The 24,681-nt window shown below is 37.1% G+C and overlaps 2 protein-coding genes across 12 annotated transcripts; one reads left to right on the top strand and one right to left on the bottom strand.

Moving 5' to 3' along the window:
• Positions 1-5,427: 5,427 nt before the first annotated feature.
• Positions 5,428-7,208, top strand: LOC134663130 (peptide chain release factor 1-like, mitochondrial). Its single transcript, XM_063519458.1, has 2 exons — positions 5,428-6,436; positions 6,926-7,208. The coding sequence occupies exons 1-2, from the start codon at positions 5,465-5,467 to the stop codon at positions 7,160-7,162; spliced, it is 1,209 nt and encodes a 402-aa protein (XP_063375528.1). The 5' UTR covers positions 5,428-5,464; the 3' UTR covers positions 7,163-7,208.
• A 1,588-nt stretch (positions 7,209-8,796) lies between these two features.
• LOC134663135 (voltage-dependent calcium channel subunit alpha-2/delta-3) lies at positions 8,797-23,941 on the bottom strand. Of its 11 annotated transcripts, none has more exons than XM_063519467.1 (28): positions 23,577-23,941; positions 23,111-23,192; positions 22,654-23,029; positions 22,433-22,564; positions 21,591-21,850; positions 21,364-21,510; positions 21,107-21,226; positions 19,780-19,962; positions 19,526-19,660; positions 18,959-19,051; positions 18,509-18,564; positions 17,760-17,814; positions 16,754-16,834; positions 16,321-16,395; positions 15,966-16,070; positions 15,715-15,786; positions 15,431-15,636; positions 15,005-15,156; positions 14,767-14,820; positions 14,465-14,558; positions 13,197-13,310; positions 12,729-12,996; positions 12,307-12,423; positions 11,964-12,089; positions 11,297-11,408; positions 10,711-10,728; positions 9,562-9,965; positions 8,797-8,936 (listed from the first exon to the last, which is right to left on the bottom strand). In XM_063519467.1, exons 1-28 carry the CDS (start codon positions 23,675-23,677, stop codon positions 8,841-8,843), a joined length of 3,834 nt encoding a protein of 1,277 aa, XP_063375537.1. In that variant the 5' UTR covers positions 23,678-23,941; the 3' UTR covers positions 8,797-8,840. The 11 variants fall into 11 exon arrangements, with proteins under 11 accessions (XP_063375537.1, XP_063375536.1, XP_063375540.1 ...); XM_063519466.1 differs by having other exon boundaries at positions 14,767-14,829; positions 21,113-21,226; positions 23,577-23,939; XM_063519470.1 differs by having other exon boundaries at positions 14,767-14,829; positions 17,760-17,786; positions 18,508-18,564; positions 23,577-23,938.
• Between the last annotated feature and the right edge of the window lie 740 nt (positions 23,942-24,681).

Genomic DNA, 24,681 nt, shown 5'->3' with positions numbered 1-24,681 from the left:
GCAAGCATCATAAATTTTATTGCAGTTTAATACAGCCATAACATAACAGTAATAGGGTAAATGTTTTGGTAGGCCATAAATAAATGGAACCGCGTCCCGCTGGGAGACAAATTCGGTAACATGGAAGGTATTGTTGTACATCAAAATGTATGTGCCATTGTCTATGAATAGAACGCACATTAACCGGGGTTTAATCTTCGGTTAATTAATTGGACACGCCGCGAGTTAACATTTGATTAATCGTGTGTTTTCTGTCTTAATTGTGGGTTAAGTAATAGATTTAGGTCTATTTTGAGCCTTTATGTAATAGGCAGATTTACTACATATAAGGAACAAGGCACGTTTTGATTTGACTTAGATATCATTCTGATTGACAGGGTGTACTTACCTACTCGTAAGTGACTACATAATAGTATTAGCTGTTTTAAGTGTAGGTTCGAGTATATAGTATGTGAGATTTTTAAATCCCATTTCATCCCGTAGACATTTTGTTTATTATTTTCTATAAACGTATTTGCGTTTAAGTCGAGCGTTGTAAGCTGTTTGCTACGTTTAGCTACAGTTTTAAAGTTTTAATCCTCAGTTGTCAGCGCCAAGCCTTCGGCTCGGTGAGAAACAATCTACATGTTTGCCTTCCGCTAATGACCCATTAGCCTTTTACCTAGGCGCGTTTGCTATGCACTTCTCACGCAACCTTATTTTGCACTACATATTTAGGTACCTATCTTTCCCTTAATTATGCTTTCAGAGTTCTGAGAAATCACATATGTAAATCTAAGATAAGTATAGTATAGTCATTAAATAAAAGAGTCTGTGCGGAAATATAAGAGTCGTGGAATGTAAGGGAGCCCATACATTTCACGACTCTTCTCTTTCCGCACAGACTATAATTAATAGAATTGATTATATCTAACATAAATAAACTTTAGATTTATCGTAGATTTATTAAGCAAAGCATTTGTTTGAGTCAGGTAGCGAGTGCTTTTAGGTGTTAACTGCATAAAGCCAACGTAACATTTAAGTACCGACATAAATAAGTTCAATGCATGTATTTCATTTTATACGACCGCTATAAATTTCATTGTGGCCGAGAGAAGTGTGAAGTACTGTTAGCGCTGATATTGCGCAAACGTGCGATATTTATTTAAGAGCTACTAAGTGCACTACGGCTCGTACTAAAAATCTCTCCCGATGGAGAATATAATGTATAGCCCTCTTTGTTCTGCTCCTACTATAGTTATCGTGCTCATGTTAGAAAGGGATGAGAAGGGATTCTTAAAGAGGGAAAGCTTGTTAAGAGGTGTTTATAGAAAGGAAAGCGTACAAGGCAAACGGAGCACTTCGCTCGGAAATGGCCCAAAACTAATGTGGACCCGCGCTCTCTTGGGACATAAATCTGCGGGCTAAAACTACGACCAAACGATGTAGGTTTTGTACTATATTACCGGACTCGATCCTTATAGGATCGTAGGTCTGAATCCCATCTGTAGATTTAGATTAAACCGAAACTAGTAACAGTTGTACCTATACCCACTGTGTGATACACATATACCTACTCTACTTACCCGGATATATTAGGAAACCTTTTTTTATTTTTTCTTTACAACAGCTGCAGGCCTAGCACATGATTGGCGCGACAGTATCTCGCGGCGAGGTGGACTACCCGTCTTTTTCTATGTTAATAAAAGAGGGACTTGTAGTCTATCTCGCCACGAGATACTGTCGCGCCAAATCATGTGCTAGCCCGGCTGATAGGTAGGTAACTATTTTCATAAAATATCACAATTAATATTTTCTACAGTTTCAAATATTTTCATTATTCTAAATTCATTTAGTAGCCCACCACTGCTACCATTATAACATGGGTAGGTAGGTATCCTTTCATAGAACCTTCAGCTACCATATTATGAAACTGAAAAAATCGATACCCCGCAATGAATTACGCAAGTCGCAAATGACACGGTAGCCCGTGTGCGGTCGTTTGCACAAACGGCATCGAATTAACTTGATAGCGAACCGCCATGCGATAATCGCCCCTAATGCAACGTAATTACACCCGCCGTTCAGCCACCGGTTATGTATTAAATTATATTAATGAATAAACGTGTCATTTATAGTTACACGGAAAGTAAGTTGTAAAAATTAAACTATTATTTACGTATAAAACAAAGTACCTAATTATAATAGGCATTGTTGTTGTTGTAAAATGGTCATTATCATTAGTCCTTTCACTACGTTATTAAAATTGTTCTACAACTCTTTGAACCGCTTTTAGCTAAGCTTTGATCTACATTTACGTAAAAAAGTATAACGTATTTATAGCAAATACTCTTGAACTTTACTAAAAAGTAGGTAATTTGATATTGCAATCATTTTGATTGATCTAACTATTCGAATGGTAGAGATTCTATTTTTTATCCACGTTACCTTCTTATTACCTACCTATCTCTACCTATCTAATTAGGTACACATATATGTAAAGCCAGAACCTAACTTCCAATATACAAATCATCCATTATAACTGGTGTTCAAAGTGGTAAATTCACTATGCTTTTGTTAGTGTTCTCGTAATGTTGCAAATAAGCACCTAGCCAAGCTAATGAACAGTCGGAACATTGTTGCTGGAGGGTTATTTTTCGTGGCTAACACTCTACATTCGCACAAAGAACACTTGTATCTAATTATTGACTAAAGTACAATAGCCGCGTGGTCAAAATGAAGTGTTGCCGATGTAGGGGGCTATCCAAGACACAGGCTGAAGCGTTAACACCTGCTATTACCTAAATCAACGAAGTTTATTTATAATTAAATGTTGAATTTCCCTAGAAACGTCCTTACAATTTATAAGGGGTATGAAAGGGAATGAATTTTATAAAGGAAGGCCCAAAAAAAACACCCAAATATAATACATATAATATAAATAAACTAAAATCACATAACTAAAATAAAACGTAACAAAATATTCTCCTTTAGTTTTGATTTACAAACGTAAACGTTTGTTAAAATTATCAACGTTACGGCGGAAGCAACAATATTTTCCAAGAAACTTACTTACTGGCTTACCATATCCTCAGTAAGTACATACATAGATATTTATTTTGCGAAATAAAGAACGAATAAAAAGTGATTTTCCAAATTCTGCTAGGTTTCTTATATAATTGTTACCGGATGTTGGTACAGTAAGTACCTATACCTAAACGTACCCAAGTTGCCTTATACGAATCGGAAGATGCTATCGGATTCTAATTCAGGTAATGGAAAAATACTGTTTCAATCGCTGTAGTCTCATAACTTCCGTCAAAAAGCTAGTAGAAGAGGAAGCTATGCGGTCGGCAGCGACACAATGCCCGTCCGTTTGTCCGTCGCCATCAACTCTAATAACTCCATACACGCGCGTCTTGCGGTCGCCAGAGGAAGCTCTCTTTGTCAGCCTAATAATTCTATCAATAGGCAAGTTGCGGTCGACACGGTAATCGCGAAATGTGCGGAATTTTAGCCACTTTCCGCCCTCGGTGCGAAACAAAGCAGAAGTTCTTTGAATGATGCTAATGTCGGCTCGCGTGCGGATAACGGTCGTTTGTGGATTCCTTTAAATAACTGTTATATACTTACCTATGTATTATTATTTCTCATTGTTGCACCAATACACCTTTGGCGGTTCGTAACACTTAACAGTAGTACATAATATGTAGGTTGTCAACATTTTTTTGATACCATCATGATAATAACATATGAAGTAGATACCCACATATGTTATTATCATGGTTCAGTTTAGTTGATATTGTTAACAACAACGTATAACAGTATTATGCTTGGAATAAGCAAGAAAATTGGTATTTAGATGAAATAACAACATAAATGAAAACCGTATATTATCGCGAAACACTTACCGCTGATGTAGGTAGGTACATTGGCCGGTCATGCTGCAGACGAATAAGCTGTCTTCTCTTGATCGTCACTGTTCACTTCTTAAATCCATCACATCATGTATTGTTTCAAAGATAAATTATACCTACTTTTACTGTCCTCCCCAATCCACTTCCAGCGAGCCTGATCACCACCACACCACAGAATGTGATAACTTTTGTAGGTGTATGTCTACTGGCCTCTCCAGTTATCTTATTGTTATCAATTATCTACCTACGTAATATTTAACTTATGAGCTCAACTTTTTTACCAGTTCTATTATTATTTGGCCATTGCCAGATTCTGACACTATGAAGATGTGAAAACGAATACATATGTTGATGGCCAGTATTTCACATCTTGCTACAAGTAGGTGTAAAACTGTGGAACCTATTTAAAATAAAGTGTTTAGTCTCTAACATAGAGAAAAAAATACACCTCAAATACGATGCTGAGGCCAGGGTGGGGCGACACGACGGCGTGACTGGTCTATCAAACAACCACATCGGCAGCTCATGAGCACCCTTCCTCAGGAAAGACATGTGGATGTGGGTGTCGTGAGTGACCCACCTGTGTGGGTTTTATTTTAAGTAAGTAGTTTATTTTACTATGTGTATAATGAATAATGATATAGTTTGATAAATGGTTTTGACTATAAGTAGCCTAAAACATATTTTTTTCTCTATGCCTAAAGTAAGATGTTTTTTTTCTAATTGTTATGAAGGTATTCCTACTTGATTTGTACAATACAATAATTTAGGTAGGTTACGCGTTATTCCCAATCCTTAAATTTTGCATACCTATGATCATCTATGATTTAAATAATTCGAAAAGCTCTCGGGCAAGCAGCATGGCTCATTAAACTACGTATTCAACTAATTAGCGCAGTGCTGCCAAAAGTAAAGTTGGTTTAAGTTTTGGCGAGGTGTGGCGAGTAGTCCGTGCTGCCATCTGTTATAATTTACTGAAATAAAAATTTATTTCTACTTTAACGCCATCTGTTGAGGAATGTTGGTAGAATAGCTTTGTGATTGCTATGCTACTCAACGGTAGATGGCAGCACCTACCATTTACCAAACGTAACACATACCAAATATATAAAACGTTCAATATTGTTAGTTAATTTTAAATATTTAAGCGTCTCAATCATAATTCCCAATTAAAATATAATCAACATATACTTGGTCAACCAGATCTTGACAGTAGAAAAAGGCGGCAAATTTGAAAAATGTAGGCGCGAAGGGATATCGTCCCATAGAAAATTTGAATTTCGCGATTTCGCGCCTTTTTTCACTGACAAGATTTGGTTGACCAGCTATATAATGCATCTAAAAAAAATTTTATGTAAAAAACAAAGAAAACATACCTACTTGATTGTCATAATCTGTAAAAAAGTTAAGTGACACTGACACCATGACAGTGACAGTTTTATCCACAGACAATCCAACCTTGAGGTTGGATTGTCAGTGGTTTTATCAAAAATCAAATTATAACCTTAAAGTTTTAGCTACTGAGTTTCTGATATTATATTGATAATAGTTTACAGCAGTTTACTGTGATGTTGCTTACAAAAATGTCAATAATAAGATCGTTGTTTAAAATAGGCCGACATTCTCTTTTACTCCGACAATGCTATTCTTCAGAAACTTCATTGAAGTTATCTGAACCAGCAGTCCAAAAGTATCTTAGGCATTTATTGTTAGAACACGAAGAACTTTTAATTAAATCACGTCGTAACGATGCAGAAGTCCAACGGTTGCGTGAAATAAAGCCTATAGTTCAAGTACTTGAGGAAAGGATAGCTTTGTTTGACAGTATCGCAAACCTCAAAGAACTCAATAAAAAGGAGAACCAGGATGATGAAATGAAGAAAATGGTTAAGGAGGAGGCTCAGATTTATCTCGGACGCCTCAAGGAAGTAGACAATGACCTCCAGTCAGTTTTATTTCAACCATATTTAACAGAGGGTGGCATTCTGCTAGAAGTCACAGCTGGTGCTGGCGGTCAAGAGGCCATGCTGTTTGCTCGAGAGCTTTTCGAATTATATGAATCATATGCACGTTTTAAGGATTGGGAAGTAAATATAGCTTCTATTGAAAAGTCTGACATTGGGGGTATTAGAAAAGGATCCATGCTGATTAAAGGAATTGGTGTGCCAGAGCTCATGAAGCTTGAAGCCGGAGTGCACAGAGTTCAAAGAATACCCGCTACAGAAAAGGGAGGCCGAATACACACTAGCACAGTGTCGGTAGCAGTTTTGCCGCAACCTAGTGAGATCGAACTAGATATACCCGATAGGGATATTTCAATTGAAACTAAGCGTGCAAGTGGTGCGGGGGGACAACATGTGAATACTACGGACAGTGCTGTTCGCATCACACACCTGCCGACTGGCACTGTTGTGGACTGCCAGGAAGGGCGGTCACAGATAAAAAATAAAGAAATTGCCATGCAGAAACTGAGGACACTCTTGCTACAGAAACAGCAAGAAGAAATGACATCCAAAATCAATGCAGAGAGGAAATCCCAGGTTGGTATTACTATTGATTGAAGAAGTTATCAAATACTGATCATATTATTAGTATCTTCGTTCTTTATATAACTTTATTTTATATTTCTTGAAAATTAATGATAATAATGTATAGTTCATAGAACTAGGTATATGTATAGATATGTAAATTTATTTTGCATGTTAGTATGTAAGGAAATAATTCAAGTTTTTGTACGCCATCAGGCAGGGTATAGTGCTACAAATATTTATTTACCGCCACTGTAATCAGTTTGACATATACTCACAAATAAAAACACTTTGAACTTTGAACAATTTTCAAGGCGTATTGAGGAATTTACAACTCATCAAATTTAATTCTCGGCACTAAAGTATTTCATGGCAGAAATAGGGCCTTGTTAGTGCCCAAAATATATAATAATGCCAAATATCTAAATTTTTGGGATCACCTGAGTACTGTTTGTCACAGGTGTTATATTTATATAAGACTGCTTATTCATTCTCTTACAGGTTGGCTCAAGCAATAGAAACGAAAAAATCAGAACCTACAACTATCCTCAAGATAGAGTGACCGAGCACCGACCGGGCGGCGGCACGGTGCACAATCTCAAGGCCTTCATGGAGGGAGGTGACCTGCTCGAAGAACTCCAGGAATCTCTACTGAGAGAGGCACGGTACCAAACTGTTGTGAGTGAAATAGAGGAGTTCACTAAGAAATATGGGCAGGAGGAAGCGTCTACCAGCTAGACTGTAAGTTATTTATTTTATTTTATTTACTGTAGAGAATAGATTCTGTAGATAATAATAGTAGTTAAATAAAAATACTGTTAAACCAAAACAACAAATATTTATTTTGTACCAAATGAACAATCACATTTCATTTCAATCAAATAAATAATCACATTTCTATGTTACGACAGAGATTCAAAATATGTATTTTACTAAATACTAAAATATATTCTTACAAATAGAAATATGACTGCAAGTATTTAATACATTAAATAACATAATATTTTGTCTCTTTAAAATATATATAAGTGGTAATAATTATTTCACACCATAGTAATTAGGTATTTATTGTATTTAGTATATATTATAGTTGCATGGGAAACAAGCGATATATGCGGTTTCACATGTGATGCAACCTATATGTTGATGTAATGTGAAATAATTATTTACACGGAAATTTATAATATAAAATATTTACCAAATCCAATTTACTATCCAAGCTGGCGAAACAGATAATCTTTGCAAGAAAATTCAATCTTAGTCTCAAGCGATATTACAAATTTACTAGTACTCTTACCATGAGTCATTACACAGTGTTACTTTCCCTACATCTCGCTCGCACTAATATTCAGTACGAGCAAGATGCATAGAAAGTAAATTACGTAGACGTTAGCGTATCAGCGTTGACAATGTCAGTGACTCGTGGTACGGGTACAGGACGGAAACGCTGACCAATCTCTCAGAACTTGTAAACTTAATGTACTTACTATAATATTTGTAAATTTAATTACTGAAGACTAGAATAAACTTAACATACAACATAAAATGTTCGCATATATGTATATAAGTAGTATATTTAACATAGCTAGAACGAATATGGGTTCCTTTCAATTTGTTGAAAAGCTAACTATCTTATATTTACATTCATTTCATTATTTACCATACCCAAACCCTAATGTTATTCACAATCATTGTTGCCACTGAAAGTAATGATAATTACTAAAATTATAAAAAAAACTCTGGTGACAATTAAATATATTATTTTACTAGTCATGTTCCTTGTGGCACATTGGGAGCATGAAAGTAGCTAATTTCTTTATAAGACATCGAATTAACACTACGAATAAACACATTATTACTAAGTATATCTGATATGTGGGAATGACATGTAACAGTGGCTACTACTAGTTCTAAAAATAATGTTTCTCCATCTTGAATTACTTACAACAAAATTTTATAGAGTTACCAAATAATATTCCACACCTGCATAATAATTAGTAATGAAGACTACATTACATGTTGAAAAAAATTGTAATGGCATTTTTATTGGATGAGGATGTTATAATTTTTAATAAATTTATTGTAAAAACTTGTAAATGCTCCAATAAATTCGTATAAGTTACTAAAAGAAAAATGCCCTTATTGCCGATCTTTTCAAGTAAAACCCATAATGACACTAACCAACACGACACAATTTAAAGCCATCCCATCACGTCTAGTATATCCTCATATCCCGTCGCAACTCGCGTTTTTATCCATCTAGCGCGTACATAACATGATACATAAAGTCGCACGAGCCACAGCAAGACGAGATAGACGTGCTGAAGAAATGCGCGTCACATCCTTTTTCGAGTATATAAAATACAAAAGGGCTTTGGACATCTGAATTTAGGGAAATTCCAGTGAAGTTCAGATTTTACAAATATGTATATATGGAGACTGCTGCCAGGGGGATCCAGAACAAATTTCTGCCAGGTATGCTCGCGCGCCCGCACATGTCAATGTTGCTCTCCTGGAATTAAAATAAACATCAGTGAAGTAACAGGCATCATCAACGCAGTATAAAAATAACTGAGGTTTCTCAAATATTGTGCCTATGAGCGTTTTCATTTAGTAAATTACTAAAACAGCCGGTGGTCGTCACAAGACTGACTATCATTGTCTAACTAGCGATCCGCCCCGGCTTCGCACTGGTTAACAAATTATACATAAACCTTCCTCTTGAATCACTCTATCTAATAAAAAAAACCGTATCAAAATCCGTTGCGTAGTTTTAAAGATCTAAGCATACAGAATTACAGACAGACAGACAGAGGGAAGCGACTTTGTTTTATACTATGTAGTGATACCATACAATTACAGTTCGTGAATATAGTTTCTTAACAAGAACTAGATATTAATCGTACTTCAAGTTGCGCTTTATACATAGTACAAATTTAAAGTGAGATTGCCTTATAAAATAATACTAGTTATGGCTCCGCCGGTGTGGGATTATCTATACTTAGGTATATTTGAAACATTCTCATGTTGTCTACAGATATATGCGCGGGAAACATCAGTCGTATCAGTATTGAATAACAACAGTATGTCCTTTATGGTAAAATATCTTACAAATCAAATGAAATTGGTCCTCTTACCTCGGGATGACTGCGGATGCAGGAAACCGGTTGCTTCCTGTACAGCGGATGTATGTGCTTCAAACACGGCAGCGTTTCGTTGTACAGCACCTCGGTCGGCTCCACGGAGAACACTGAACCCTCTTCCTTCGGACAGTTGGCATCAACCACTATAAGCAGCATGTTTGTGAAGTTCACTAACTGCACGTAGAACGGTCGTTCACACTCTTTCAGGGGCTTATTAAGCTTCTCGTTTAAGTTAGAGTAGTCGAGTTGATAGAGGTACATCTCCCTGTCGCAAGGCGTTGGTCGCGTCCTGTTGATCAGTACCAGCTTCTCGAAGTCACGCTCGATCCGCGCCGTCGGTGGTTTCGTGAGGAACGGGTCGTCAGTCTCTTCGTCGTTCTCGTAATTCTGGTACGCCACTGTATAAACAATATTCTGGGTCAAATCATTATATTATTTCCAAGAATCCCATGCAATCCAGACAGCGACCTAATACATCGATATATTCATAAATAGACTGTAAAATTATAAGTCCAGAAAGACATGCTGGCGAATATTTAAAAGATAAATCAAAATTAGGCAGAGAAATAGAGGTACTTAGATAATTGGTATGGAAAATATTAAAGTTATAGGCAATACGAGTATGATATCAAAATTTTGTAAAACAACAGACAAATTGAATAAGACAAAGATGTATATGACTATAAGGGCAAAGCGTATTAAATACAAAATAATTTAAGACTTAAAATCACACATAAGTACGTAGCGACAAGTTACCGCACCTACCACATTATTTACATAATTATGATCACAAAAGCTGATTCACAAGCATATCTTGATCAGCATGCAGATGTTATCCTTATTCTTATCCTAAATGTTTCAAATGATAGGTGATGTATGAGTCGTAAGGATCGAGTGGTATAAACTGAACTTGAAACCTACTAACCAGCCCCTTTTATAAAATTTTGGATAACTCGGAAAAAATATAATTATATTCCGATATCAATTGAGTTGACGTTGGACAAGTTGAATTAATAACGACGGAGCATACTCTCAAATATTGAGAAGTTAACTACGAGGTTCATGCACATTCCGGGGGTAATATGATAAGAATAGCACTCTATCCACGACGACACCTTCTACTGTGCTCGGTCTATCACTCACCAGTGGGTGTAACATTCTCTGAAAACAAGATGGAGTCGTTACTACTTTTGTACAACTCAACTAGAAACCAATTGTTGACTCCATTCTATAATTTTGATACTACAAAATGGATAGAACAGCTAAGTCTCGCGTCTTGAGCTGGTGAGAATCCCCATGCATACGACTCTTGTGCTGTGTGTATATAGAAAAATTGAAGTGTTATGTCATGACATAATATATTATATTCTTCAGGCTGTCGGCTCTTTTTTGTCTGTCCTAAATTACTGTTTTATTTTTAAATATTTTAATGCTATAACCGGTCATTTCATGCACTGTAGGCAATATTGACAAGCACGATGAATTTATAGATCGCCTTAGCATTTATGTAAGATTATAATATAACACATTGTGGCTCGTCGTCATGCAGAATCGCACAGTACATGCCGACAACGTAGAAGGGCAACATTAAATCGCATATTCTGTCATTCACAACATTGAGCACGATACTCCATGGCTTATATTCTTGGATAAGGGTAACACATTGTTTATCATTACGGCGTTGTTGGTTGCAACATAGATAACACTGAGGGGTTAGAAACAGACTTACCGTCGTCGAAGGTGTAGACAGAGCCTTGAGCCAAACCTACTGTAATGGTATTGTAGAGCCAAACGCTTGTCGCGAGGAACCACGCCAGGACCAGACGTACATTTTCCAACGGCTGTAACAACAACCTTTTTGTTACATATCCTCTAGCCGCCCAGAGACCTATTAAAAGGTCTCCTGTTCCATTCTAATTTGAACTTTGTGTTGACAAAATAAAATTTCATTTTGCTTGGCAAGGTTTGACGTATGGGCGGCTAGAGGATATAGTCGCATAACTTAATACATATACCTAACACTGTATTTGTTACAAATGGGCTTAATATAGTTGGGTTACATTATTCTGCATCGACTCGACTAACCGAAAGTTCATATTAGGGCCAGTTGCACCAACCACATTTGACAGACTGATGAACGTCAGCCGTCGCGCCCCGGCGCCTTACTATGAAACTTTCTATAGGTACATAAAAATTTAGCGAACTCTTTAACGATACGAACAGTTTGGTGCAACCGACCCTTAGTCAATTTGTGTAATAAAGTCCTATAATATATATATATATACCTATTTTGGTCGTACGGTCATCTTAATTCCACAATAACGGGATATTTTATTTTGTAAAATTCTTTCAGGTTAGCCTGGAAAGTAATATGAAAGCCAAAGTTGTTATTTTACCGTAAGAAGCGTGGCTGCAGGGTTAGTTGTCTTCTTTTCTCTGAAGCAAACCGCTTGATAGTCCACTACGTGTATGGTCTTGTACACTTCATCTTCAACGAGTCGTGTCATGATATCGGGTCGTATCTGTAAGGAGGGTAGAAATTTATTTAATTAAAGGCAAGCTTTTAAGACTCCATTAATTAAGTTGATCATTTAAAGACCCTTGAGTCGTTTGCTTTTGTTTCTAGCTTAACATCGTACCTATAGAATTGATCTTTAAGGATTTGGCAGCTCCAGCTCGAACTAGAGCTAAACTTCTGACATAATACCAATCCATTTAATAGCTGAAGATTATAGATACCTTGCCGAAAAACAGTCCTGTATGGTTGCCGTCTTCGCTGACTATTATCCATCCATTGCTGTCAACTAAAAAGCAGTCCCATGCATTTGATGCGCAGCATCCTTTGTTGTTATCACACTGAAATAACATAATATGCCTTTAAACATTTTGTCATTCTACACACATATGTATAATAACTTGAGGAGTGTGTTATTTATTGAGATAAATAACACACTCCTCAAGTTGTTAGGCCATATGTGTAAGTAAGCAAGAAAAACTATAAATTATTTAAACAAATTTAAACGTAGGAGACACACACAGCACGCAGTTAGTAATATGATTCACGTTGACTGCTTTTAGTTCCTGCGCCCAAAGAAGTAAATTATTTATCAATGTGTGTATGACTACTCGTATTGTACCTACTAGTCGTGTGTGCGTCTTACCGTAGCTGTGATATTGAAGAACCATTCAGCGAGGCGGTCGTGCTGGAACTGGTAGCCGACGACCGCAGCGGGCGCCTTCCTGTGGCCATCCCCGTGGAACACCGCGTGGGCAGCTGTCACCACCGCCGCGCTCACGTTCAAGGGGACCTTCTCTGTGTTCATCTCCACACTGTATACGTAGCTCAGAGGGTCGACATAGTGCTGCTCGACCGCCCGCCGGTACCAGACCTCGTCGATCGCTCGTGGCCATTGCTTTCCGAACTCGAATCTGTGATAATTATAGCGAAATGTTTTAAAACAAAAGGTAGAGGTTCAAAGATGAATTACGTAGTTGCTTAGGTAACCAACTTCGTACATTAGGGTATGTACGATATTTTGGGTTTGCTAAGTCTAGATACCTACGATAAAACGGTTTGCCACGGCGTTGAAGTTTGTAAAAAAAATACCTTATTTGAAGCGACTACCCACCTGCTATCGCTGCTGTTTTCTTGTTCTCTGGCAGGATGCGTCTGCCACCTGGTCAGTCCGCTGTGTGTAGCCATGAATGCCACGATGTATCCGAATCGTTCGATGAACTTCAGCCTGCATGCAAACGATGAGATACAAATTAGGGCGTTATTGTGGTTTGACTATTTTCTATGGGACAGTTATTAAGTTGAGATTCGAAACGTTAACTCAAACCAATTGTACACTGTGAATCTGGATAAGTGATGATTCCGAATGACAATATTTAATAGCATTTATTTTGATTCGATTTCTTTTACGGTTTAAACTAGTATTTTCTTCGCGTTGGTGTGGTGAAAAACATTGACATTGACAAACTCTGTAACAAAGATCGTTCACCTCTCGGTTCTTGAAGCCTTCGTGACGCTTGGGGTTCCACTTTGTAAGTTTTGTAACCAACCTACTACGTTCGTAATACAATTTTGGAGTCTCACTATCTCGGGTTTCTACTTATTTATTATATTAGCACCGGGCGCAAACAACAACTTTGCTTCCTTGTTAAACAAATATCTATTACTTATACTTACTCCATCCAAGCTGCTTGAACAATCTATTTTTAAACTATAAATAATACTTACAATCCTTGGTTTGCTATGTTTAATCCTAGCCTTTTGAACGCCAGCATAAACTAAATTCGACATGTTTTCTACAATAAATTAATAACGACAATTTATCTAATCGTTCGTTCCTTAACAATACAAGAATTACGTGTGCAGCCAGAAGGTATACGTATTTAAGTTAGCGTTCCAAAAGTTAAGACAAGGTATTGTTGCAAAGAAAATTCGACCTAAACTAATAACTTTCGTATTTATTAACGGCATGTAAATCATATTAGGCCTCCAAAATAGTTAAAGATTCAAAGGTCACTAGAATTTATCGGACAGAGAATAAATAATTTCTTAAAAATCATCATGTTTTTTAGAGTAAAACGAAAGAAAAACATTTCATTGTATGTACTTTACCTCGGCAATAATCCAATCACTTTTGTCAACGGGCTATCCAGGCAAAAACCAACATAAAATGGATGTGCAGTGTAAGTTACAGTTTTAGCAAGTGAACACTAAATTCGGGAAAATAGGGAGTGAAATTTACTAGTAGGTATATTATTTTATCTAACCAAACTAGTGTAACCGCATATTAGATTTTTTATGCATATGCATCAAGTGTAGTGCACTATTTCAGCTTCTGAATATACATAGCTTTGTATGATTAATTAATGTAGGTATTCTTACGCAGTTTCGTTGGATGCAGATTCCGTAATGCTTTTGTTGAACCACGCCGTGTTGATCGCGTCATATACTAAAGCCTGCATTAGTCCGTGGTCGCCTTAAAAAAACACCGGTTGCATTAATTTTGTAATACAAATCGGACAATATAAAATGCTAAAAAAGTTCTATATTTTTTTAACGTTCATGAAATACATGTTGCTCAAGAGATAAGTTATACACTGCGTTCTAAGTTTCTGCCATCCTGTTGTACTGAATTATATTACCTCTTACATTATAATTTATCATATCATCAATTCATTACTTACAATAATACTCATTCCGAGGCGTACTGTTAGAAGCCTTCGTGCGCTCGCGCCCATCTGAGGTTCCTGTTCAATGAGAATATAATTTAGGTCATCCATTTTACCCGATTTATAGTATTTCTGACTATACTTCATATACTTAAACGTATTACGTTTTGCTACTTGAATGTCAATTATCCTTTTGTATTAGTATGTCCTTCTCGTGTTTCGTTCTTAGTAAAATTTTTAGTTGTGAGGGTACCGTTGTGTCGCTCGTGTCCCTTGTTCTTGTGGTGTTCAGGAGGCCGAGGCTTGGCGGGCCAGCGCCAGCCCGGCCGCGCTACTCGTTCCAAAAAGTAAGATAGCTCCTCTTCAGGAGATGAAAACGAACGTTCGTAGTGACGGCAGTACAGCCTGAAACGAGATCATAGATGTGTAAGCAAAACACGTACCTATATTATAATTATCATAATGAACTTGTATATCTTTCCTTCCAGTATTTGAAATACATAAGGTTAGTGTCTTGACTAGTGTAACAATGCCGTTAATTGGACTGTGGTCCAAAATTTTCTTAAATACTGACAGCCAATTCGAGGTCGTCATGAGGTCACTTTCCAATTTTATCGGCCATCTATATTCAGTATCTCTCCTGAGTGGTCAAATGTTGGTGGAGTGGCCGTTGTCTTACCAGTCAGGATGGACGCTCCACTTGTCCGAAAGGAACTGCTGAGCCGATATGTTCTTGAAGGTGAGCGAGAGGCGGTGGATGTCGTCGTTAGGAGGTGGTGTGATCCTATGACGGCCGTAGTTCTCCGGAATGGCCACCACAAGGGTAAACGGGGACTCGCTGATGCCAGTCCAGAAATAATGCTTTTTAGCTCGGGATGCTCTTTTCTGAAGCAAAAGATAAGGTTTTAGTGACATGTAGTTTTGTTGAAACATGTTATCGTTAATTTGCACTGTGTTCCTTACCATATCGTCCATATGGTACTTTACGTTCATGATCTTGTTTCCAGTCCTTTGGTCTATAATTTCTTGGCGAAGCTGAAGCAGAAAACAATAGAAATTGATATGGATATACGTATACAATGTGGACATATATTTGTCTGTGTTCATCCAAAGTAATACATATTTTAGGTACGTTTGCTCGTAAACATTTTTTGTATACATATCTTGTTGTTAATTATATGGTTGGTATTGTTTCAGAACTTTAAAGTATTTACCGCTGTTAGTTCTTTGCTGAAGTTTCGTGGGCTTCGGTCGTCATCAAAAAGTTCAACCTCAATCATATCCACGCTGTTGTAACTTGGTTTTAATATTTGTTGATACTGAAAACAAAGATTTTTAGTTAGATGACTATAACCTATTTATTTAGGTATGTAGGTATTTACATTCGAGACTAAATGATAGTAAGATTGCCAAAATTAAGTAATTAAGTGTGGGAACCTAACAAATCTAAAATAGGCCAAATATGATCACATGATTTCTGGACGACCGAGTTAGTTGATCTAGTGATCTACCTGCAGCCCTAAACTTATACTTGTTATGGTTAATTATTATTAGGCACTTATTACTTACCACAGGCCTCAAATCAGGATGAATCAAGATGTACCCGTTATTCGTCACTATGAAGGCATACCCGTTCACTCCAATCTGAGACATCAAAAATAGCCAAATAAAACAATGAGTGGAATAGATTGAATCGATCAATTGCAAAAAAAAAAAACAAATCGCCACGTGCGAAAACTATTTATGATCAATGTGATCAGTAAGGCTTTGTCAGTTCTCAACGAATTTGCTTGGAGCAGTTTTCTAACCAAGACTGACAATCTGAATACAAATCTACCTATTACCTATGTTTCATGTCCGCATTTATTGATTTTTTTTAATTATTTCTGTTTGACTTATTTTTATATTGAAAACATCACATGGTAAAGAACAAGTAATCTGTAGGTAAAAATGTGCGGGGAAATGTGACAATCAATTTTAGCATAATTGTTTAAATACGTACCTTGTAGGGTGTCATCAATGCTTGTATCTCGGACAGAGCCACGTCTGTCCCCGCCACTCCTAACAATCTAGCTATACGCATCTGAAACATTCATCACACGCTTAGAAACTCACCCGTTCATTCAGAATAATATTTAAAAACAGCTATTTATTAGATATCGGCAGAAATTATAACTAAATATTTAACTCTCCAACCTCATCCCATATAAACACTAAAATTATTCTTTACTCTAGATCTAATAAAGTACCAAAAAACGCTATGAAAATATAAAAACAGTATTTCAAATACTTATTCAATAAATAATTCAAAATCAATCTAGCTACATGACCATATTTAGCATTTCTAGCTGTTAAACCTACTCTACTATAAAATATTTAAAGTTTGCTCGGCTGAAGCGAGTCTGCGGCGACTGTATGTAGCAACTACGCCCCACTAGGTCACTTCATGTACTGTTATGTACACAACAACTATGTTAATTTAAGGATTCTAATTAACAATTTTAATTGTTACAGGTTCTAGCAAGTTCTACTATATATAATAATAATGTTAATGTAGGAGTTTAATTTCTACACTTTATACTATTAGAATCCCACTACCGTTTCTGTAGCCGGTAGTCAAGTAACCTTTAAACTTCTCTAACTGAATCCTTGTCAGAATCTGTTGACATTATTTAAATTATTAATGCGATAAAATAAGACATGGCAATGTGTAAACATGTATGAATTTCATAGAAAGTGTTATTTGGTACCAATAATTATTTAGAAATGTTGTAAATAAATTTTGATATTAGTTTTGGTGGTCTCTTATCGGTAGTTTCGGTTTGAAATTAGAAGTTGTGTGCGTAGTGTGAGGGTAGAACAACAGATGCAAAGGGCCAGGCCAGAAGGCCGGGAGACCACGAGGCCTCTCCGCGTCTGGCTTTCGGGCTCGCTGCCGATAAGAGTCCCCCGCGCTTCCCTTTCATCCGTCCACACAGGTATAGTAATGCTATGAGAGCGTGGCCTACCTCCTTTTGGCCGTTCTCCTCTACGGACTGCGATTGGTTGTGGACGTACGAATGCAATAAAATGTAATAACAGATAAATGCATTGTAAGAACCTGCACTAAAATCAAAAGGTCTCCTCGATCAACGAGAAGACTTTTATATACACTAATTTAATGTCGAGTCTCAAAAGTCATGTTAATATGAAGAAAATAGCACTTCAAACTGAATAGATACTCAAGTAACAAAAGCCCCATTCGAGTCATATATGTCGGGCGGAATCAAACTCATTTAAAAATATTTACATTTACGTTTCGTAGCACAAGTCAATCATTAAAATGTCTCTACAAAGACATCACTAAATCAGGCACAAATACGGTTTATTGATTAGACAGTGTGTGTAATATAATAATATAATCATAACTCTTGCACAGAAATAATGAATTCAATAATTGATAGAAAAGTTGATCATAACACCCTAGTGGTCTACGCCTACGACTAGTAGAAAACTACTATACTACTAAGCCAGGGGTCGAACAACACATCGAGTCGCGCTCGGCAGGCCGACGGCCCGGGGCCCGCGCCGCCGCCGCCCGGGCGGCCGCGCGGGCGGCCGCGCGGTCGCACGGTCGACATCTATCGAGGACAGATGCATCGCTAACGGGGCCAAATAAGACTTTACCGTTACTGGAATCCAAAACTAAATCATAAAAACTCTCTTGTATCTTGCAAAAGTTTACATTAAATCATCAATACTTTCTAAGTGTAGTACCTCTTTCGTAACTGATACCCAGTAAGCTTCATTTATCAGTACATTCTCTGTGATGTTCTGAGGGGAAACCATCAAACAAAACGGAATATTATTAAAATATATTCAGGTTATGATAATACAACAAGTTTACGAAGAAAATAGTAAAGATAGAAGTTGATAAAGAGATATATCTTACGGCCAATTAGTAGGAAATGTAACCAATCTGGAAACAATTTTCTGGAGATTTAAACGAGAGATACATTTGTTACTGATCATGCATGAGGGTTAATCAGAATTTCGGAAAATACAGCGTCATATCTTTTTGGACCATTGAATTGTTGTGGTTGAGACAGAGAACAACGGATTAATGCATTTCAAATATTCTAATGTTGTTGGTCGCTTTCTCAAACCTGGATATCGAAATTTAAAAAATGCTAACACCTAAATATAGATATTACAGATATACACTCACCTCGTTGTGTCGAAGATCGTACACCGGCATTGATACTGATGTCATCAGTTGATATTGAGAGTTACCGAGTTCGCTGTACTGGCCCTGTTTCATCTGAAACATTCAAATTCCCTGTAAAGCTTTGTTAAAACCATTATATTAAACCACACCTGCTTATCACCACTATGGCTCTATACTCGATTCTCCTTGATCTTTCTATTGGAATCTTTTTCAGCACAATGTACTTCTGCAGGGTATTATTGCAGTAACTCAATACATTCCCAGAACTAGTTTTTCAGGCTACATCGTACAGTCGGCAGCAATAGTTGCTAAGCGGGCGAGGTGTTCAAAATAATCTTGACGCGACTTTATTGTTAAGAGAATAAGAGCGCGTCAAGGTAATTATGAACGCCTCGCCCGCTTAGCAACTTCTGCTGCTGACTGTACCTACATGAAAATCTAATCCTGGATTAGCTGGAAATATAGATTGGCAAAAAAACTCCAACAGCATTCCAACATTTTAGGAAAGCCCAGTAAAAAAATAGCACAGTGGAGGTGCAGAGGAGAAAAATGGCATTGTCTTAATACTTGAGTTATTCTCCATCTGCGATTTTGTTCCGTTTCAGAGTTGAAGTGAGTCTTATCTCGTCGTTGGCTCATAAATCGTTCCTTCTGCTCAGCTCTCTCTCGTTGCTCCCATAAATAATCTGCGACCTTCGGGTCCTGTGGAATTTGGCTCAAGGTTAGTAAAGGTCTGTAGTTGTTATTGTTATATTTGACTTTGAGATTTAAAACTAAACTAAATTCAACGTTTGAATGAAATCGTATGATGGCCAACGTACCGTAACATTAGCATAAACAGGAGTCCAGACAACAGGGTGCGTCTCTCGCTGGAGCACAAGCGGGCGCGCCAGTACGTTGACGTGCTCGAGCACGCGCTCGCGCACCTCCGCTAGCGTGCTCAGGTGTACGTAGAACCCTCGGTTCGCGCACGCCATCCATTTCACTTCCCGTACGTCCGCCACCTAAATGAAATCTCCAAATATTCATATTTGGAAAACGAAATTTAATGACGTTTGGGTTGCAACGGAAATTTCGCGGTCAAGAGCGACATATGTACTTAGTTGTTTTTCGTTACAAATATTATTTTGGACTAGGTATAGCAAATATATAGAGTCAAAATGTAGATTTTTTGCTGTGTTTAATTGTAGGTTATTTATCTTATTCTTTTTTCCAATCTCTTAACCGCGTATTTCGATGTATTTGGATCTCATGAAGGTGCTCTGTGTTTCGTGTCTCTTGTGAATCGATGTCAGTGCTCTTCGGCAGCTTTTGTGTTTAATCTATATTTATACAGGCATGGCTAATAAATAGTACCATTCACGTAAAATAATTATAAGTATAGGTTGTATATGAACAATAATGTATATGTACATATTTGATTGGAATATACATATTTATATTCTAACTTAAGCTTACCATTGTAAGACATAACAAATACCGCCTGTAGATCTATTACCAATAGCTGCGCTTGATAAAGACATGAATATTATTTTAATACTTAAATCAAATTAAATAGGTAATACATAATTGTATAAAAAAATATTCGGAAAACTCATGCTTTAGTAAATTTTAAAATAATATTTTGTACTTAAGCTATTAGTTTAGTTCGCCTAATAAGAACTGATATCGTACGCGTGAAAGGTAGTCCATCTCTTTTAAATTGTACTAATTGGAAAGAGATAAGTAGGTAGTTTTTTTAGAAAGTTATGTAAAATTCTACCACTTAATAATTGAAAGAGCTAAAAGTACCTTGGATGGTAAAAAAGTACCTAAAATTAGAATATTTCACTTTGATTAAAGCAGATATTGTATCACCCACCACCCAGGGATGATTAACTCATTCTTTATCTGGTTTAACATAGACAATACAGACAAAAAAACATAACATAAAACGCATCTACCACTGTTATACATACAACCACTGCACTATAAGCTCAAGCATCATGAAGTCTGAGAGGATACAAGAAACATGCAAAAGGTACAGATCAAAAGTTAGTAAGAACGTCGGTACCACATTCAAGGTGTACACTGTACTGGCACAAGGAAGGCATTATGCAGGTCGCACAATGGCTACGACACACAGTAAAAACCTGAAAGTGGTACTACCTTTACCTCACGCCCTATCAGGTACGTGAAAACCCTCACAGGGGTGTCATATTTCCAGTTGTATTTCTCGAATAGCTCCTTATAGTTGTATGGGACGCCATCCGTAACCAGCATTATAGCCTACGAAAAACAATAAAGTTACCATTTAATGTCACAATTTAATAACATTTTTTATTCAGAATTGGAAAGTTGTACACCAGTAGATAATTCTCCAAACTAATTGCTACTGAGAACGCAATAATGTTTTTTTTGCTTACCTGGTTACAGTTGGCGCCTCCACTATTATTTCTGTAAATTTCTAAAAGCTCAAAGGCTCTCGTTAAGGCTGCAGAAAAGTTTGCTATCTCCATTGTTTCAAAGTTGTCCAATCCTAACTTCAATTCTCTTAAATTTCCCATTGTTGCCTAAAAAAGATAAATGCAAATATTATAATGTCCACATTTTTCCTGCCATCCCTCCAAAAAAGGTCCCTAAAATTATTTACCTGAACTAAAGAGTCTTCAAAGCATGGAACTATTTCTTCAACAGTGTCAGCAAAAGTCATAACGTTGACGAAATCATTATTGCCTAGGGTGTCCAATATGTTGGTGACCACGTGTTTGGCAATGTCTCTTCGCTGGCCAGTCATCGAACCACTACGGTCAACTAAAATGACCACATCTTTGGGACTAGCCGCTGCTTCCATGTACCAAGCTCTCGTGCGACAGTCGTAAATGTCGACTGGATCAGCTCTCCATTTCATTGCTGCAAGAGAAATGATTTAAATTTTGATCAATTTTCTAACATAAATAACACGATTGGTTGTAGATTTGCAGAAAGTGGCGAACAATTTTTTTTGTCAGTGGTTTGATCTTACAGGCCAGGATTTTACACTGTATGATATTAGAATAATATTTAAATGATGTCATTCAGTTATCATCATGCGTCTCGTTTGTGCTAATGTTTGTACGCACAAGTACGAGCTAAAAGCACGATGACTGAATGACATCATTTAGATGTCATTCTGATATCAGTGTACGTTCGAGTTGGCCTGTAATCTAGTCACATGTGGCATTGAATAAAAATGTAGTTTCCTGTCTAACTTGGTTAAAGACAATTTATTTACTTAGTGATAAACTCATCTTCTAGCGCTACGCCGTAGCTTGTAGCGGATTGTGTTTTGTAGACAAATTATATCGTGTCGTGGTTAGCGAAGAGTATTGCAGTCCAGACATTACACAGTCAGTAATAAATCTCATCACTTAAAGGTAATTTTGATCGTTACCATATATTGAAACAGAAAATCTTAAATGTGATTAGATTAAAAATAGTATTCGATTGTGTTACCTGGATAATGTCTCATGAACCCAGTAGAACTTCCAAAATATTGCCAAGAAAGCGTGGGATCACTTTGATAGTTATTGATGAAATGCGTGTCCAGCCCCTCAGACCAATGGATTCCCTTGATAACGTCATCCGCTAAATTAAAAAGATGGTGGTTAACATTAATGTATTACTGTAACACAATAAATCACAATTACTGTTTTTACTGAGATAATTGAACTTACCCCAAGCGTAGACGTTCGTTGGAACATGTACGCTACTAAAGTTGGTATTGACAGGGATGTTGTAAAAGTGTGCATTTAATTGTAGATGAGCACTTTTTGTAGGTGGTCGCACAATCCAGTTCTCCAGATTAAAATCTGGCTCTGCTGTTGTAGTGATTGACACATCGTCGTATGGCTCGTCCATCTCCTTGCTGTTGTAAAACTGGTAGTCCTCCGGCACAGGCTCGCTCTGTTTGTCAAAAGCCATGTTTTCTGCCGCTTCCACTATCCGCTTTACGGCGCTAACTTTGAGTTCCATCATTGCACGGATATCATCGGCCATACTTTGCACAAGTTTTTCGCCATCTCGAGGTTCTATTTGAGCCGATTTGAAGCTCTGAAACGTAAAAGTAATTTATGGATATAAAGTTGGAAAACGCTCTCAAATTATTGCAATCTTAATGTGTTGTTTACCTACCTCCTGAACCCTTTTCTTTCTGGTAATAACTTCGCCGAAAGAACTAAGTTCTGAGCCAAGTTTGACTGCCCAATGTTGCACGCTAAACAAACATCAAACCGTTAATACCTATATTTAATTAGATATTGTCTTGGCACACATGACGTGACAGTAGTATTGAAGTTAATAAAGTTAGTTAATTAGATTTTTTTTTACTTCTACACACACAATATTAACCAGTAAGTTATGCACATTATGCAAGCGAATTCTACTTAAAATTCATATATATTCTATTCAACTGTAACAAATTAGGTATGTAGGTACATTTGAAGGTATTCTTGTCAGTACCGCCCACTGGGCAGATACGAAACTTCCTGCCAATCACGAATATGATAATTTAATTTAAAGAATAAGTTATAACCCGGTTTCCTGGTCCTCTCCTAGCCGTTCACGAGATTAAGTGATAATAACTTGTAGTTTTTCTCACCTATTGAGTGTGATCTTGTCATCTTGACTAGTGGCCGAGCAATCCCGGGAATCCAGTGATAGAAGCAGCAGCAACACGAAAGTGCCCACTAGCTTGCACATCAGAAACACTTACACTAATTTGGCCCCTAGGATTTTAACAAGGTCCTATCATGTTTTGTGGTTAACTTATTTTTTTGAGGATTATTCACTTGTTCGTCTGCACTAGGTGTTCGTTTGCGAGGCGGGAGTGCGCTTGCGTGGGACAGTGCGGCCGGGCATGCGCACCGCGGTCCCTCGCCTACTGAGGGAGGACTGATCCTCGTTAATACAAGGCCGTGTGTGTGTTTAGTGGGCTACCGCACACACACAAGCCGGCTAGTGTTTACCCGGTTGCACTCTTCATCGATTTTACCTACAACTTCACTGGGTCACCGTGCCGCAAGGGCACGAGATATGTCTTTATCTGTGTGCGTAGCTTAGGTATACAAATATTACAAATTATGCAATTTTTTTGTAGTTTGTCCTATGCATATGGGTGTTTGCTATTGCAAAGATACGTCTACCTATCAACATACTGTTTAAATTCATTAGGAGAGTGTATTTTTTTTTATGGACAGTCTGGCTCGTGGCTTGTCTGTGATAACAGTAGGTATCTATAGTATTTTTATACGATTAATAAAATTAAGATCAGACGTGTTTATAGTACCTACATAATATGTGAAATAAGTTTTTGGCAAAAATTTCATTATTGTTACACGCTTTTATCGCTGACTGTACTTTTCTTACGACAGACAACTAATACTCATCGAGACAATTCTAAAAACCCCTAACACAATTAGGTTGCGTTGTTTCATCACAGAGTTCCTATGGCCACCTCCTATCTCCATCATCAGATCAGCTCGATGGTACCATAATATTGCATTGTCACCCGACTTACATGTGAATGCAAAATTTCAGCTCAATCAGAAACCGGGAAGTGGATCAAATTTAACTTGCAAGATTCCATTACAATTTAGTTACATACAGGTCGACCTAATAAAAGCGTGTTAAAAATATATACCTAATACTTAATACCTATATCGATGATACCATGTCCAGTTCAGTACCAATAAAATATACAGAAG

The sequence above is a fragment of the Cydia amplana genome, chromosome 4 (assembly GCF_948474715.1).
Source record: "Cydia amplana chromosome 4, ilCydAmpl1.1, whole genome shotgun sequence".
Taxonomy (NCBI): Eukaryota; Metazoa; Arthropoda; class Insecta; order Lepidoptera; family Tortricidae; genus Cydia; species Cydia amplana.
This window is presented reverse-complemented; position numbering and strand designations above follow the sequence as displayed.